Source organism: Hordeum vulgare, chromosome 6H, assembly GCF_904849725.1.
Source record: "Hordeum vulgare subsp. vulgare chromosome 6H, MorexV3_pseudomolecules_assembly, whole genome shotgun sequence".
Lineage (NCBI taxonomy): Eukaryota > Viridiplantae > Streptophyta > Magnoliopsida > Poales > Poaceae > Hordeum > Hordeum vulgare.
Window position 1 is genome coordinate 528,826,847 of NC_058523.1, and position 13,807 is coordinate 528,840,653.

Sequence of the window (13,807 nt, forward strand, 5' to 3'; positions counted from 1 at the left end):
CCTCCTCCTCGGCAGTCCGTGTCGCTCCGATACCCATTCCGGAGGAGCGGAAAAAACTAATACAGAGCCAGCAGCGGCGATCGCCACCGCCGACCGAGGGAGGGAAGCCATGGGCGCCGCCGTGGCGGGATGGGCCGTGGCAGCGGTGGTGCTGCAGGTCGCCGGACTCTCCCTCTTCCTCTACGGCTTCTTCCCCGTCAAGCCCACGCTCCCGGGCTTCAGGTCCGCGCCTCCGCCTCTGGCCCTGCTTTTCTCTGAGCCAGCAGGTTGTGTTTGTTTACTTCGGCTGATGCGCGTCTGGTGTGTGCGTGTGGTGGCCCGCAGTGGCGCGGAGAGCTACCGGGCGCCGTCGTGCGGCCCCGTCGACGGCGGGGAGGGGCCGGCGCTTCCTCCGGATCAGCTCAGATCGCTGTACAGGGTACGGCACTGCTTCCGTTTCAATTGTTCGCTCTACAGTTTAGTAGATCCGCCTAGCATTGTTTCGGTCCAGTGGCGGAGCTTGCACCAACAATAAGGAGGGGCCGGCATCAAAGGATGAACGAATTTAGTAATTTAGGATGATACTGTCTTCCGTTTCAGTATCATGACTGCTTTTACACGACTGTAAAAATGTAGGGGGTGGGGAGGGGGGCCTTGGCTGGGCCCCCTTGGCCCCAATGAAGCATTGCTATGCTCTGATGTTCGTCCGACATATCCTGATTTTTTTCAAGGTGTCATCTCCCAACCATTGATTGGATTGGGAACACGACGATACACACACAGTACAATAGTCATTGGGGGTTAGGTAATAGAATAATCGGAGTTTAGGATGGGATCAGCAAAGTATATGATTGGGTTGACAACACAACGATGCACACAAAGTACAATGTAAATTGGGGCTGGGTAATACAAGAATCAGAATTTACGATGGGGTCAGCAAAGCATGAGGTGGGGAACGAGATGAACTGGAGGAAGGTGCCTGATTCATTTTCTGGTCGATGCCCTTCCATGTCTCCTGCTCCCTCTCTTATATGCGCTGCCACTTCCTGTCCACCAGGCCCAGCACATGCTCCTGCCTAATTTAGGATGATTGTCTTCAGTCACTTTAATACTCTAAATATCACTACTAGTTTTACACGGTTGTACAAATGTAGGGGGGGGGGGACATTGGCGCCTCCCTTGGGCCCAATGATGCTTTGCCGTTAGTTCCAGAATGTTCCGATGTCCGTCTGTCAACTCCTTAATTATTAGTCCGAAATTAGCGCACGAGTCGTTTGTTACTTGAGGCGTCGTAGGATTAGAGGCACCCATGACTTCAGAAAAAAAAAGGAACGCGTGATCTCCTTGAAATCGCTAACCATACGAGAGAATAGCACAAAGGCATGCACAATCTCCTTTGAATCGCTAACCGTACGAGAGAATAGCGCGGGCTCAGAGGTTCAGCGCCTAATATTTTGGGATTTCCTAGGAAAACTTATACGCCTAACAATATGGGAAGGAAGGAGTACTATTTATTGTTAGTTCCAGAATGTTCCAGAATGTTCCGATGTCCGTCTGTCAACTCCTTAATTATTAGTCCGAAATTAGCGCACGAGTCGTTTGTTACTTGAGGCGTCGTAGGATTAGAGGCACCGATGACTTCAGAAAAAAAAAGGAACGCGTGATCTCCTTGAAATCGCTAACCATACGAGAGAATAGCACAAAGGCATGCACAATCTCCTTTGAATCGCTAACCGTACGAGAGAATAGCGCGGGCTCAGAGGTTCAGCGCCTAATATTTTGGGATTTCCTAGGAAAACTTATACGCCTAACAATATGGGAAGGAAGGAGTACTATTTATTGTTACAGAATGTTGTAGTGAGCCCAATATTTTAGAGTGCAAATATTGTCAAGGTTGCCACATTCTATGCTGATAAAGAACTTCATATGTACTCAAAGACTCAAATACAGTACAAGTTATCATCCATTTTATACTGATGAGCATTCCTAGAGCTTCTTATTTACTCAGTGTAAGTTATGCATTTACGGTTTTTAATGCTTGCGATTTTGTGTATGATTCATTCCAGGAACTTTCGGAGGTCCCCCATGTGTATGATCGCTTGGTATTGATGGTATGTCCTAAATCTGTATGCCTATTACTGGCAGCATAATCCTGTACATTTGCATGACTATTTATCTTACCTTTTCATGTTTGGCCTTTTGAGTCTATGAATGTCAATTTAGGTGATAGACGGGCTACCTGCTGAATTTGTACTGGGAAAAGGTGGAAAACCACCAACCAAAGAAATGATGGAGTCAATGCCATACACACAGTCTCTGTTAGCTGGTTGCAGAGCAGTGGGTTATCATGCAAAGGCTGTACCTCCAACCGTTACGATGCCCCGGCTAAAAGTATGACTTATTTTACATAGAAAGATTTATTTGTACAAATGCCAAATGAGGACCAGTCCTAAGTGTATTTTCTTTCAGGCAATGGTGTCGGGGGCAATTGGAGGTTTTCTTGATGTAGCACTTAACTTCAATACTCAAGCCTTCCTGGATGACAATCTTCTTGGTTAGAACCTCGTGCTATCTCTGTATCTCTCTGGCTTGCTAGTCCAACTTTGTATGCTAAATTAGCAATAAAGAATTGCTTATAAGTTACACTTTTATATTTATCACAGATCAGCTTCATACGATTGGTTATAAATTAGTGATGTTGGGAGATGAGACATGGATCAAATTGTTCCCAACACTGTTCTACAGACAAGATGGAGTTAGCAGCTTTTATGTAAGTCCTGCCTCATGCTTCACATGCTTTGCAATGAGATTTGATGAACAATTATTATTGGAGGATAAGAACATAAGTTGCAGGTTCAAACGCTGTTAAATTTGGTTTCACCATCATCTGAAGCACTGGTCTAACAATTACTTTACAACTGAGACTCATTTGATCCCTTTTTTTCAGAAAAAATGAAAATATATAGTGAAATCCCTAGGCCCTAGTGGATAGACCAAATTTTGACATTTAATTTCTAGGTGCTTGGCATCTCCTTGCCATCTTTCGGGCTACTTTTCTCTGGTGAACATATGACACTCTTTAAAGGAGCATATCGATTACTTTCCCTTTGTGTACAGTTATTTTGGATATTAGGCACTTGATCATATGAATTGCTGCTTAACTTGTTCTAATAACAGTGGTTTCTTTGTTCTTTACAGCCCAGTCTATTATGAGTTGAACTTTATGTAATGATTTGCAACTATATTGCAGGTTAAAGATACGGTTGAGGTTGATTTCAATGTTTCTCGTCATCTGGAATCTGAGCTTGCTGCAAAAGACTGGGATGCATTGGTACATTGTAAATGATGCTTCCATGCATGTTCGCTTATTTTATCACTTGCGACAGATAATGCTATCTCACTCTCTGGATTCCAACCATGTAGTCCAAGTGTAACTAAATGTTTGTTACAATTGATGTCTAACTCTCTTTACTTGCCTTAGCTTTTTCTGGTTGTTTGATAAGGTTAACTGGAAAAAAATCTTTCTTTTACATTTTCAGATTCTTCACTATTTAGGTTTAGATCATGTTGGCCATATAGGCGGCCGCCAGAGGTATATTCCATATCATTTTCATGTTTTTTTTTGTTTTTGTTTGAGCAATGTCTAGTTTATTGAAGTTTCAAAATGACAGTAATTTGATGACCCCAAAGCTGAAGGAGATGGATGATGTGATTAGAAGGATCCATACTGCAGCTACAAGCATTCAGGATAATTCACACAGAACACTTCTGGTATGTGATCCTTCCGTTTCTACTAAAAACAAATCTGCTTCTAGCATAGATTTAATGTTACCTAGAAGTTCACTCCAACATCTGCAGGAGATCTCTTCGAGAATACATTAGCAATAGTGATTAGTCAGTTGTGTCTGTAACCAATTCTGCTTTTGATGCCTTTCTCACTGATGATAATTAATGATTTCTATGTGTGCGAGGGTTGCAAGTCAATTTTGCATCCTGCATCCACTCTATCTTCCAAGTTGCATGTACAGAATTTTTTTCCCATTACATTAAGTTCATTATTGTGTACACTTCGTGGCAGATCTCAATATACAATAATTAAACATAAAAAGAACTGTAGATAAGGATCTATAGGACTTATTTACAATCAATTAGTGGATGTGAAAACAAGATAATCCACCAAAAAACATGTTTCCCAAGCTGCCACATCTGAAAAGATAAAGGTTCTACATTATTTCTCATAAGGATTTTGCTGCCCCTACATTTCAGGTTGTTGTTAGTGATCATGGAATGACTGAAGTTGGTAATCATGGAGGATCTTCTTACGAAGAAACGGACTCCCTTGCCCTTTTTATAGGACACAGTGTGGAGAGCACATATTGTTCACCTTATGACCAGAAAGAAGCACTTCAAGTATGAATATATACTTCTCTCAGCCTTATCCCTAGATATTTCAGAGCTCGAGTTCAGTTTGTAGTATACTTTTGAGTTTTGATAGAATTTGTTGCACTCTTTGATTATTTTCTTATAAAACTGTCCTTGTCACACAAGCTGAAGAAATCAGTTAAATATCCGACCAACATACAATCTGACCTGATACTTTTTTTTCGTCAGGTTGACCTTGCCCCAACTCTAGCTCTGCTCTTTGGCATACCAATTCCAAAAAACAATATAGGTGTCTTGCTTCCGGAGCTTTTTAATTCTTTGACAGGTCAATATATGTACCTTCTTTCTCAATTGTCTTACACTTTGTCTGGATATAGAAGTAGATGTTTATGCTTGCAGACTTCATATTGATCTCAACATGCCCTTTTTGTTGTTATATTCTCAATTAGGATATTGGATTGGTGTGCAAGTTACATGATTAAATACTCTCAGCTATCAGTTCTGACATGATGTGTGCATCTTATCTCAGATGACCAAAAACTGCGCACCCTACAACTGAACTCGTGGCAAATCTTTAGATTGTTACAAGAGCAGAGACCTGCTTTCTGCTCTGAAGATTGTGTTGATTCGAAGGATGACTTCAGAGTTGATATGATTCCTGAATCCATTGAGGAGAAGTTGTGTCGGTTGCTTTCTAAGGCTTTTGCTTCTCATAGATCCTCACTTCATCAAGATTCTGATTTCAGGTGAATTTATGGTCCTAATTTCCTAAAAAGTTATGAATATGATCACCGAGCACCGGTTAAAAGAACTGTGCTATTCCAGGTCCGCTGAAGCAGCTGGGTTCTTTGGGACTGCTGTGGATTCCTACTCTGGCTTCTTAAGACATGCGAGTGAGTGGTTGTCTCACAGAGCGACCGATGTAATTTTACTATCTTTGCGGTGTTATAATTCTATACCCTACTTTTGCAGTCGCCTTTATTCCGAATGACTTATCTCCTTTCACTGTTTATATTTACAGAAACCACTCTATTTGCTTGCCTCTGCAATCTCCTTGATGGTTATTTCATGTTTTTCTCTTGCCGGAATTATCTCTTGCATATTTAAGGGGAAGTCGCATATTAAAGCTGAACACCATTCTGTGTTGGATTTGGATAAACATTGGCACCTTGATGAGGTTTTCATTCTAATGGGGATTTTACTCTATGTTGCCAGCCTTGGTTCAAGCTCTTTTGTTGAAGAAGAGCAGTATATATGGCATTTTCTCACTTCTACTCTCTTTTTAATATTTCTCATCAAGACAGTCCAATCGATGTTGAAAGAATCAAGCTCAACTGTTGTCCATAGATCGGAAACAAAAACATTTCACAAAAATAACTCCTCTTATCTTGCCAGTTACAAGCTAAGCCCAGGACAACAAGATGGTTGTAGGTTATATACTGTCCTTGTTGTTCTTGTTGCTGGGAGAATTCTAAGAGCTTGGTATCAAGGTGGGATTAACTGGGTTCACTTTCCTGACATTTCAAAGATATTGACCCAGTCTGACTCTTCTATTGTGAAGTCTCTGCAAAGTATCTCAGTTCTTGTGGTTGTGGTATTGTATTCAATCTCACTCATGTTACTGAGGACAAGGAGAGTGTTTCTTATAGGGCTATGGTTGAGCCACCTTTCGTGTGGGCTTTTAGTTATGCTGCATATCTGGAAAAGTCAGGTCGATAGTTCTGTGCCAGTCAACCATAGCACAACATCAATAGCTCAGATTTTCTATGGCATTGCAAGTATTTCAGTAACTTGCACTGTTCTCTTGGCACCATGGACATTCCCAACACATTCTGAAGAAGCAGAAGCAACGTCCTCCTCTAGCTCCAATCCTGAAAAGGCGAATGGCTTCGATCATTCTGTGTTCTTGACTGGAGTAACATATACAATGTTCTGGTGCCTTCTTCAGTTGCTTCTGCAACAACCCATAAATGCAGTTCCTGTTTTGCTCATTCTCTTGCAAATAATCTCGAGTGTGATTTATTTTTCTCTGGAGAAACCATTGCATAGGCAATGGGTGCAGGTTAGTTTACTAAACTCTTCTTTGTAATCTTTATTTTGCCAACATGGTTTCTTTTTTTCCAGATTCATGGAATCATGGGAAGTGGTGATTATTTTTATTAGCTAACGATTGGCAATAAACGGTGTAGGTTGTTGCAATGCAATTCTTGGGAATGACTGGCCACTTTGGTCTTGGGAACACCAATAGCCTCGCCAGCATAGATGTTGCCGGAGCTTTCATTGTAAGTTTAACATAAACTCTCCGAAGAAGTGTTTCTTCTCCCAGTTTCCTGCGTATTTGACTAATGTTTATAACAGGGCATCTCAAGTTACTCCACGGTCCTTTCTGGGGTGCTGATGTTCATCATTACATACGGGTCACCTCTGCTGTTATACCTCGGGATGGTGGTTCATATGTCGGTGAGAGATAGTACTGATATCTCCACTGGGCAGCATTTTAGTTGGAGCAGCGTCCTGAGCAGAATGATCGCGTTGCCCTGTTTGCTCCCTCTGCTCATCAATTCTATCGCCTTGACTTCATACACCATTGTCCTGCTGCTCATGAGGAACCACCTGTTTGTTTGGAGCGTGTTCTCGCCAAAGTAAGTGCTCCATGAAACATTTACAAGTAAATGTGTAGTTACTTCACCATTTAAGCGCTCAGAATCAGAATGTTTTCGAATCAGAATGTTTTCACCGGTTGTGATGGTTATCATGGATAGATGTTTACTTGCTCCAGTATATAAATCGTTTACCTATGCTTACAACATCTGGTTCTTACTGTCATCTGACGAGCTCCCTTCCCCACTGGCGACAGGTACCTCTACGTCTGCGCGGCGACAATTTGCACGTATGCTGGAGTGCTCGTCATAGCTGTGACCGGAGCTTACACCTGCACCGTGTTTTCGTTCAGGACGAGGAAGAGGAACCACAGGGACAGATCCGTAGATCAGGTCGGCGACGGTTTGAGATCCTGAATTAGCGGGCATTGTTAGAGAAGGAACAATAGTAGCATCGTCCTCGCTACAGATTTATTTTTTTAGACAATGTCTTGCTTTGTCTGTGAAGATTATAATCGCCGCTTTCCCTTGCTTTTCTTGCCATTTTTAGGCAAACTCTTGTTTCGTGCCGACATTTTTGCTGCATGTAGGCACCCAGGGTACAAATTACAATCAACAATCCGTATATATATTATTTATTTTTGAGAGAGGGATGAATTCACAACCAAAAGAATGTGTATACATAAAAATAGCCAATGTACACTCTCCTAGTACCAAACAAGCACAGCCAATTCACAATAAATAATAAACACGTATCGCAGCAACGACGAGTGCTTGCCCAGCTCAAGCTCAAACTCAAACCAGCATGGCTCCGACTGCGAGGATCACCACCAACACGGGAGGCACGCGAGCACCGTCTCTCCAGGCAGAGCCGGCGCTGGGTGCCGTCTGTGGCCTCGTCTGCCCCTGGCTCGGGCTCGGCGCCACGGTGGTTCCCGACGGCGACTCCGGCGAGGGCGCCACGGGGGCTGCAAATTGTACAGAATCATCAGCGAGGATTCATCATTGAGAATCGACAGCGACATAAGAAGAGAAATTTGAGCTTCTTACGCAGCGGGGGCATGACGGGAGAGGCCGCCGCCGCGACGGGGCCCGGAGCCGGTGCCGGAGCCGGGGACGGGAGCTGGGCCGACGCATCTGGAACAGTTCATCGCCAACTCCGACCGTCAATGGAAACCTCACCCCACACGAAACAGCAAGAAAACTCGGGGCATGATGCGCGTACGCGTACGTGACGTACCTTTGCACTGGAGCGGGACGGCCATGGAGTTGCAGGCCCTGGGCAGGGTGACGGCGAGCGTCCGGTTGACGGGCACGCCGAGCGGCACGCTGCCGGTGAGGAGGAGGCACGCGCAGCCCGCGCTGGCGTTCACCAGCGCCGACAGGGACCGGCAGCAGCCCGCCGTGGGCGACGGCGACGGCGACGGCGACGAGCCGGTGCCGTTGGTGATGTAGCTGAGGCACGGCGTGAAGCTGGACACGAGCGACGCCGTGCATGACGCGGCCTGCCCGGACGCCGGCGCCGGCGCGACCAGGGCCAGGGCCAGCAGCACGACGGCGGCGAGCAGCCTGCTGGGGTCCATCGATCAAGCTACCTCTGCTTGTCAGTCACGTGTCGATGGTGATACGTGGTGTTTTCTTGGAGGGATGGATGGATGGATGGATGAGGCTGTGGTGGAATGGAATGGAATGCATCGTGTGTTGGCGGCGGGAGATTATTTATATGCGTGCAGAGGCTGAGAGGCGTGTGATGCTGGTGGATCGATCAGAGGTTAGCTGCACCAGTGTAGCTACCATAACGAACCGTCGTCTGTTTTTTCAACTGTTTCTTTCCATTTTCAAAGCAAGTATTGAGGTGTCGATGGTTGAGATGATCTCATCTGGTAGGAGGGTTAGGAAGGGGCCCGTCACCAAATGCTGTCTTTGGTCTCGTTGACCATCCATCCGTACGTTTGCGTTGCTGACGAAGAAACCACACCTCCATGACTCACCTAGCAGCTAGCATGCTCAGGTTGAAAACGCATGGAGCTATATTTGTTGGGCTAAGTCCTTCTATATGTCATATGGAGGTGTGTTGGCAGCCCAACATCAGCCCATAAGTTTGCGTTGAAAATGCTGTCTTTGGTCTCGTTGACCATCCATCCGTACGTTTGCGTTGTTGATGAAGAAACCACACCTCCGTGACAGGCTGCTCCATGACTCACCTACAGGTAATAGAGAAGACTTTTGTACTTATCATTCTTATAGTGAAGTTGTATAGACCGGTCGGTCCATAACTGTGGTTTTTACTACTCAACTTAAGAAGATTTTTTCACGTTAAATCACGTATCATATGTGTATGTTGTTTGTGTTATTCTGTTGCTTATTTGTTGGTTGAAGTTGTTCTTAGAGTTCATCGGACTGTGTAGTGTACATATTTGCCTTGTCGGTGAATTTATACAGTTCATTGTTGTTGTCCAGCACCAACAACATTAGCTTGGCATTTTATGGCCATCGAAGATAGGCAAGTGATTGTTTCAGAAAATTGAAGCCTTAATTACTCCCCGTCTACATGAAGGGCGGAAGATGGAATATTTATTACCACGTATCTCTATAGTATATATATTTAAATACTTTCTTCGTTTAAAAATAAGTGTTATTGTTTTAGAGGGATATACAATACTCCACTAATAGAAAAGAGGGCTTTGGTCTAGGGCCTGAAATCCCATTACTCTAATCGGTCCCGGTTCGTGAGGCCAGGGCGCCGGCCGGGCCTCGTGGGCCATTGGTCCCGGTTCATGTCACCCCTTTGGTACCGGTTCCAGACACGAACCGGGACCAATAGGCCTTGCTCCTGCTGGCAACCGTTCGTATCCCCCTTTGGTCCTGGTTGGTGGCTCAACTCGGGACTAAGGAGTGGTGGCAACCGTTCGTATCCCCCTTTAGTCCTGGTTGGTGGCTCAACTCGGGACTAAGGAGTGGTGGCAACCGTTCGTATCCCCCTTTAGTCCCCGTCAGTGGCTCAACCCGGCACTAGAGGTCCAAACGGTTCGCCTATCACGTCGTTTCGCCATTTCTCTGTTTCTTCTTCTCTCTCGCTCTCCTCTCTTCTTCCCCTCTCTTCTTCCACCATGCCAACCACTCGCTACGGACAGGTACTCGCACATGGCACGACCAAACTCAATGTCGTGTACACGAACGACAACGCCATGGTGCCGGGTTTTCTTTCCTATTTCCAGGAACGGCTTCAAGAGGCGGAGGAGAACGAGAATTTCATGGGGCTTGATCTGGAGTACACGGCCAATCAACAAGGTGTTGCCGTCATCCAACTATGTTTCAAGGGAAATGTCATGGTCTTCCAATGGGCGAGGTAAGTTTTGGGGCTTTCTTTGATCCAAGGTTATGAAAATTGCATATAGTGATCTAGTTTCCATTGGATGGCAATATGCAGTTTCTATGTTCCATTGGATAGCAATTGCATATAGTGATCTGGGTCCCATTGGATAACAATATATATATATATGTCATAGTTAATTTATGTAGTTTATATAATATATGCAGTTTCTATGTTCCATTGGACAGAAATATCATAGTTAATTTAGGGTTTCTTGATCAATTCATAGGATATGAAAAATGCATAGGATAACAATATGTTCCATTTGAATCCTAAAGATCAATTTCTCTTAAGTTGTAGTGAAACAATTTTCCTTGTTGCATATTGGCAAAACCGTGGGAGAACATATATATATATGTCATAGTTGATTTAGGGTTTCTTGATCAATTCATACTATATGAAAATTGCATAGGATAGCAATATGTTCCATTTGAATCCTAAAGATCAATTTCTCTTTAGTTGTAGTGAAACAATTTTCCTTGTTGCAGCAGTATGTAACATGCGTTCCATTTTAATTTGTTGTTGTTGCGGTAGTGACAAGCATTGTCCAGAACTCATGGACTTCCTTCGCAGCGGCATACATTTTGCTAGTGTTGATATAAGGAACGACAAGCTCAAGATGAGGCACAGCTTCGGTATTGAGATACCAGCTGACTGGCACATTGATATCCAAGACAAATTCAAGCTTGAACATGAGAGGACTTCGATGGCTCATATGGCACTCGCCTTAATCGACGAGGAGTACGTTGATATGAAGACCAAATTCCCAAGGTATCATCACAAAAAGTGGGAGAGGACCCCACTTGACGGTATCAACATTGAGTATGCAGCAAAAGATGCATACGTTTCATACGAGTTGTACCGCAAGATTCGAATCATGAACTATGGCCAGCGTCACCTCGCATTAGCACCAGCACCACCAGTTTGGGGACTTTCTGATTCAGACGAGTAGTGTTCACAACGACGAACACTTGTATATATATATGTGCTAGCTATTATTATGTATTGCTTGAACGAGTATTATTATGTAATGCTTGGATCAATTTATGTCTAGTTTCTGTTTGTGCCATTAGTTTCCAAATTTGAATGGTTTAACCCTTTCTAACTTCATTTGTTACTTTTCATGGTATCATGCATTTCGACCACATATATAGCACGCTTCATTTGCTCGTACAAACTAATGACCCTGAAATTGAAATATTCTATTAAAATATTCTGTTATGATCAATTAAAATATTCTGCTAATAGCAAAAAAATGAACTAAAAATAAACTATTAAAATATTCTGTTATAATCAACTAAAACAAAGCTATAATATTCTTCAATAGCAAAAGGAATCGACTAAAAAGATTTTATAAAACTCTAATAGCAAAAAGAATAAACTAAAAAGCTTTTATAAATCTCTAGTATTTTTTACACTAAAATTATATAAAATTTATGCAACTAAAATTATCAAAGTATTTTTTGTTCAAAACATTAATAGCAAAAACAATTTTCATAAAGTATTTTTTTTAGAAACTTTAATAGCAAACTAAAATAACAAAATCTATCTCTGATTAAAACACCCATTTTAAATAACCTAAAAAATTACCAAAATAACTCTCTCAACTTTTTAGCGCATGCTATGTGAGTGAAATTATGATACCATGCCAACTTTCAACCTTTTCAGATTTCATTTGTGGTGCTTTTCAATTTCAGGGTCATTTAGCTCAAAGAATCAGTAAATGCATGAAAATACCAAATGAAGTCAGAAAGGGTTGAAAATTGATGATGTGGCTTTGAATGGTTCATTTTGAACACACAAAAAGTTTGGAGTTCGAATAAGTTGAAGAAATGAAATCCCTTTGTAACAGATGAGTTTTCGTATGAAACATTGATACTTCGAAAGAGATTGTCCGATTTGTACATGAAGTGCATCCAGTTTTTTCCGTAACCCTCTCCACTTTTTAGCACATGCTATGTGGGTGAAATAATGATACCATGCCAAGTTTCAACCTTTTCAGAGTTCATTTGTAGTGTTTTTCAATTTCAGGGTCATTTAGCTCAAAGAATAAGTAAATGCATGAAAAATACCAAATGAAGTCGGAAAGGGTTGAAAATTGATGATGTGGCTTTGAATGGTGCATTTTGAACACACAAAAAGTCTGGAGTTCAAATAAGTTGAAGAAATGAAATCCCTTTGTAACAGATGAGTTTTCATATGGAACATTGATACTTCGAAAGAGATTGTCCGATTTGTACACGAAGTGCATCCAGTTTTTGTTGTAACCCTCTCAACTTTTTAGCACACACTATGTGGGTGAAATGATGACATCATGTCAATTTTAAACCTTTTCAGAGTTCATTTGTAGTGCTTTTTAATTTTTGGGTCATTTAGCTCAAAACAAATCAGTAAATCCATGAAAAATATCAAAGAAAGTCAGAAAGGGTTGAAAATTGATGATGTGGCTTTGAATGATGCATTTTGAACACACAAAAAGTCTGGAGTTCAAATAAGTTGAAGAAATCAAAACCCTTTGTAACAGAAGAGTTTTCATATGAAACCCTGATACTTCGAAAGAGATTGTCCGATTTGTACATGAAGTGCATCCACTTTTTGCTGTAACCCTCTCAAATTTTTAGCACATGCTATGTGGGTGAAATGATGATACCATGCCAACTTTCAACCTTTTTAGAGTTCATTTGTAGTGCTTTTCAATTTCAGGTCAATTAGCTCAAAGAATAAACTAATAGCAAAAAAAAGAACCGAAAATAATCAACTAAAAAAATCAACTAAAAAGATCAACTAAAACATTAACTAAAAAGAATGAACTAAAAAGAGTCAACTAAAATTATCAAAGTGTTTATTTGTTAAAAAGAATCAACTAAAACATTAACTAAAAAGAATCAAAAAAATATCAACTCAAAAGAATTTTCATAAAGTTTTTTTGTTAAAATCTTTAATAGAAAACTAAAATAAAAAGAGAAAAATAATATTTAATAGCAAAGAATTAAAATATAAAGTGGGACTAAAAAATATTAAAGTAAAAAAATAAAAAATACCACCTCCTAGGCCATAACGGCGTGCATACGACTAGAAACCCTAGAAGCTAGATGGGTCGGGATGCAGGCCCGCAGAAGGCCCAGTAGGACCAAAGGGCAGAGAGAGTGCGTTTAGGCCCGTAGGCCTGCGTTTGAGAGGAGCTCGAGAGGGTTGGCGCAGCGGGGCTTATAAACCACTCTCAGCTCCTCTCAACTAGCGAGGTGGGACTAAACATTTGGCCACGACATCACCCCCCCCCCTTAGTCCTGGTTTGGGGCTCCAACCGGGACTAAAGGCCCCCCTTTAGTCTCGGTTGGAGCCACCAACCGGGACTAAAGGCCTCTGCTTCCCGCCATTCGGCCTGCCGAAAATGAGCTTTAGTCCCGGTTGGTGGCTCCAATCGGGACTAAATGCCCCGGTTGGAGCCCCAAACCGGGACTAAAGGTCCACC

The 13,807-nt window shown here is 42.4% G+C and overlaps 2 protein-coding genes across 3 annotated transcripts; one reads left to right on the top strand and one right to left on the bottom strand.

Moving 5' to 3' along the window:
• Positions 1-93: 93 nt before the first annotated feature.
• Positions 94-7,611, top strand: LOC123402907 (GPI ethanolamine phosphate transferase 2). Of its 2 annotated transcripts, XM_045096874.1 has the most exons (17): positions 94-222; positions 325-418; positions 2,046-2,090; positions 2,203-2,370; positions 2,449-2,533; positions 2,643-2,749; positions 3,230-3,310; positions 3,519-3,571; positions 3,651-3,750; positions 4,246-4,389; positions 4,591-4,687; positions 4,892-5,108; positions 5,188-5,284; positions 5,384-6,424; positions 6,552-6,644; positions 6,721-7,004; positions 7,220-7,611. In XM_045096874.1, exons 1-17 carry the CDS (start codon positions 110-112, stop codon positions 7,377-7,379), a joined length of 2,979 nt encoding a protein of 992 aa, XP_044952809.1. In that variant the 5' UTR covers positions 94-109; the 3' UTR covers positions 7,380-7,611. The 2 variants fall into 2 exon arrangements, with proteins under 2 accessions (XP_044952809.1, XP_044952810.1); XM_045096875.1 differs by lacking the exon at positions 94-222 and having other exon boundaries at positions 387-418; positions 2,184-2,370.
• Positions 7,569-8,634, bottom strand: LOC123402908 (non-specific lipid transfer protein GPI-anchored 16-like). Its single transcript, XM_045096876.1, has 3 exons — positions 8,203-8,634; positions 8,013-8,099; positions 7,569-7,930 (listed from the first exon to the last, which is right to left on the bottom strand). The coding sequence occupies exons 1-3, from the start codon at positions 8,543-8,545 to the stop codon at positions 7,758-7,760; spliced, it is 603 nt and encodes a 200-aa protein (XP_044952811.1). The 5' UTR covers positions 8,546-8,634; the 3' UTR covers positions 7,569-7,757.
• Positions 8,635-13,807: the final 5,173 nt, after the last annotated feature.

What these genes read in the sequence shown, in the direction of transcription:
- LOC123402907 (XM_045096874.1), top strand. Translation starts at nt 110, where the DNA reads ATGGGCGCCGCCGTGGCGGGATGGGCCGTGGCAGCGGTGGTGCTGCAG. An exon ending in ATTCACACAGAACACTTCTG is followed by an intron (nt 3,751 to 4,245) that starts GTATGTGATCCT and finishes CCTACATTTCAG; the next exon opens with GTTGTTGTTAGTGATCATGG. An exon ending in CATCAAGATTCTGATTTCAG is followed by an intron (nt 5,109 to 5,187) that starts GTGAATTTATGG and finishes GTGCTATTCCAG; the next exon opens with GTCCGCTGAAGCAGCTGGGT.
- LOC123402908 (XM_045096876.1), bottom strand. Translation starts at nt 8,545, where the DNA reads ATGGACCCCAGCAGGCTGCTCGCCGCCGTCGTGCTGCTGGCCCTGGCC. An exon ending in CGTCCCGCTCCAGTGCAAAG is followed by an intron (nt 8,100 to 8,202) that starts GTACGTCACGTA and finishes GAACTGTTCCAG; the next exon opens with ATGCGTCGGCCCAGCTCCCG. An exon ending in TCCCGTCATGCCCCCGCTGC is followed by an intron (nt 7,931 to 8,012) that starts GTAAGAAGCTCA and finishes TACAATTTGCAG; the next exon opens with CCCCCGTGGCGCCCTCGCCG.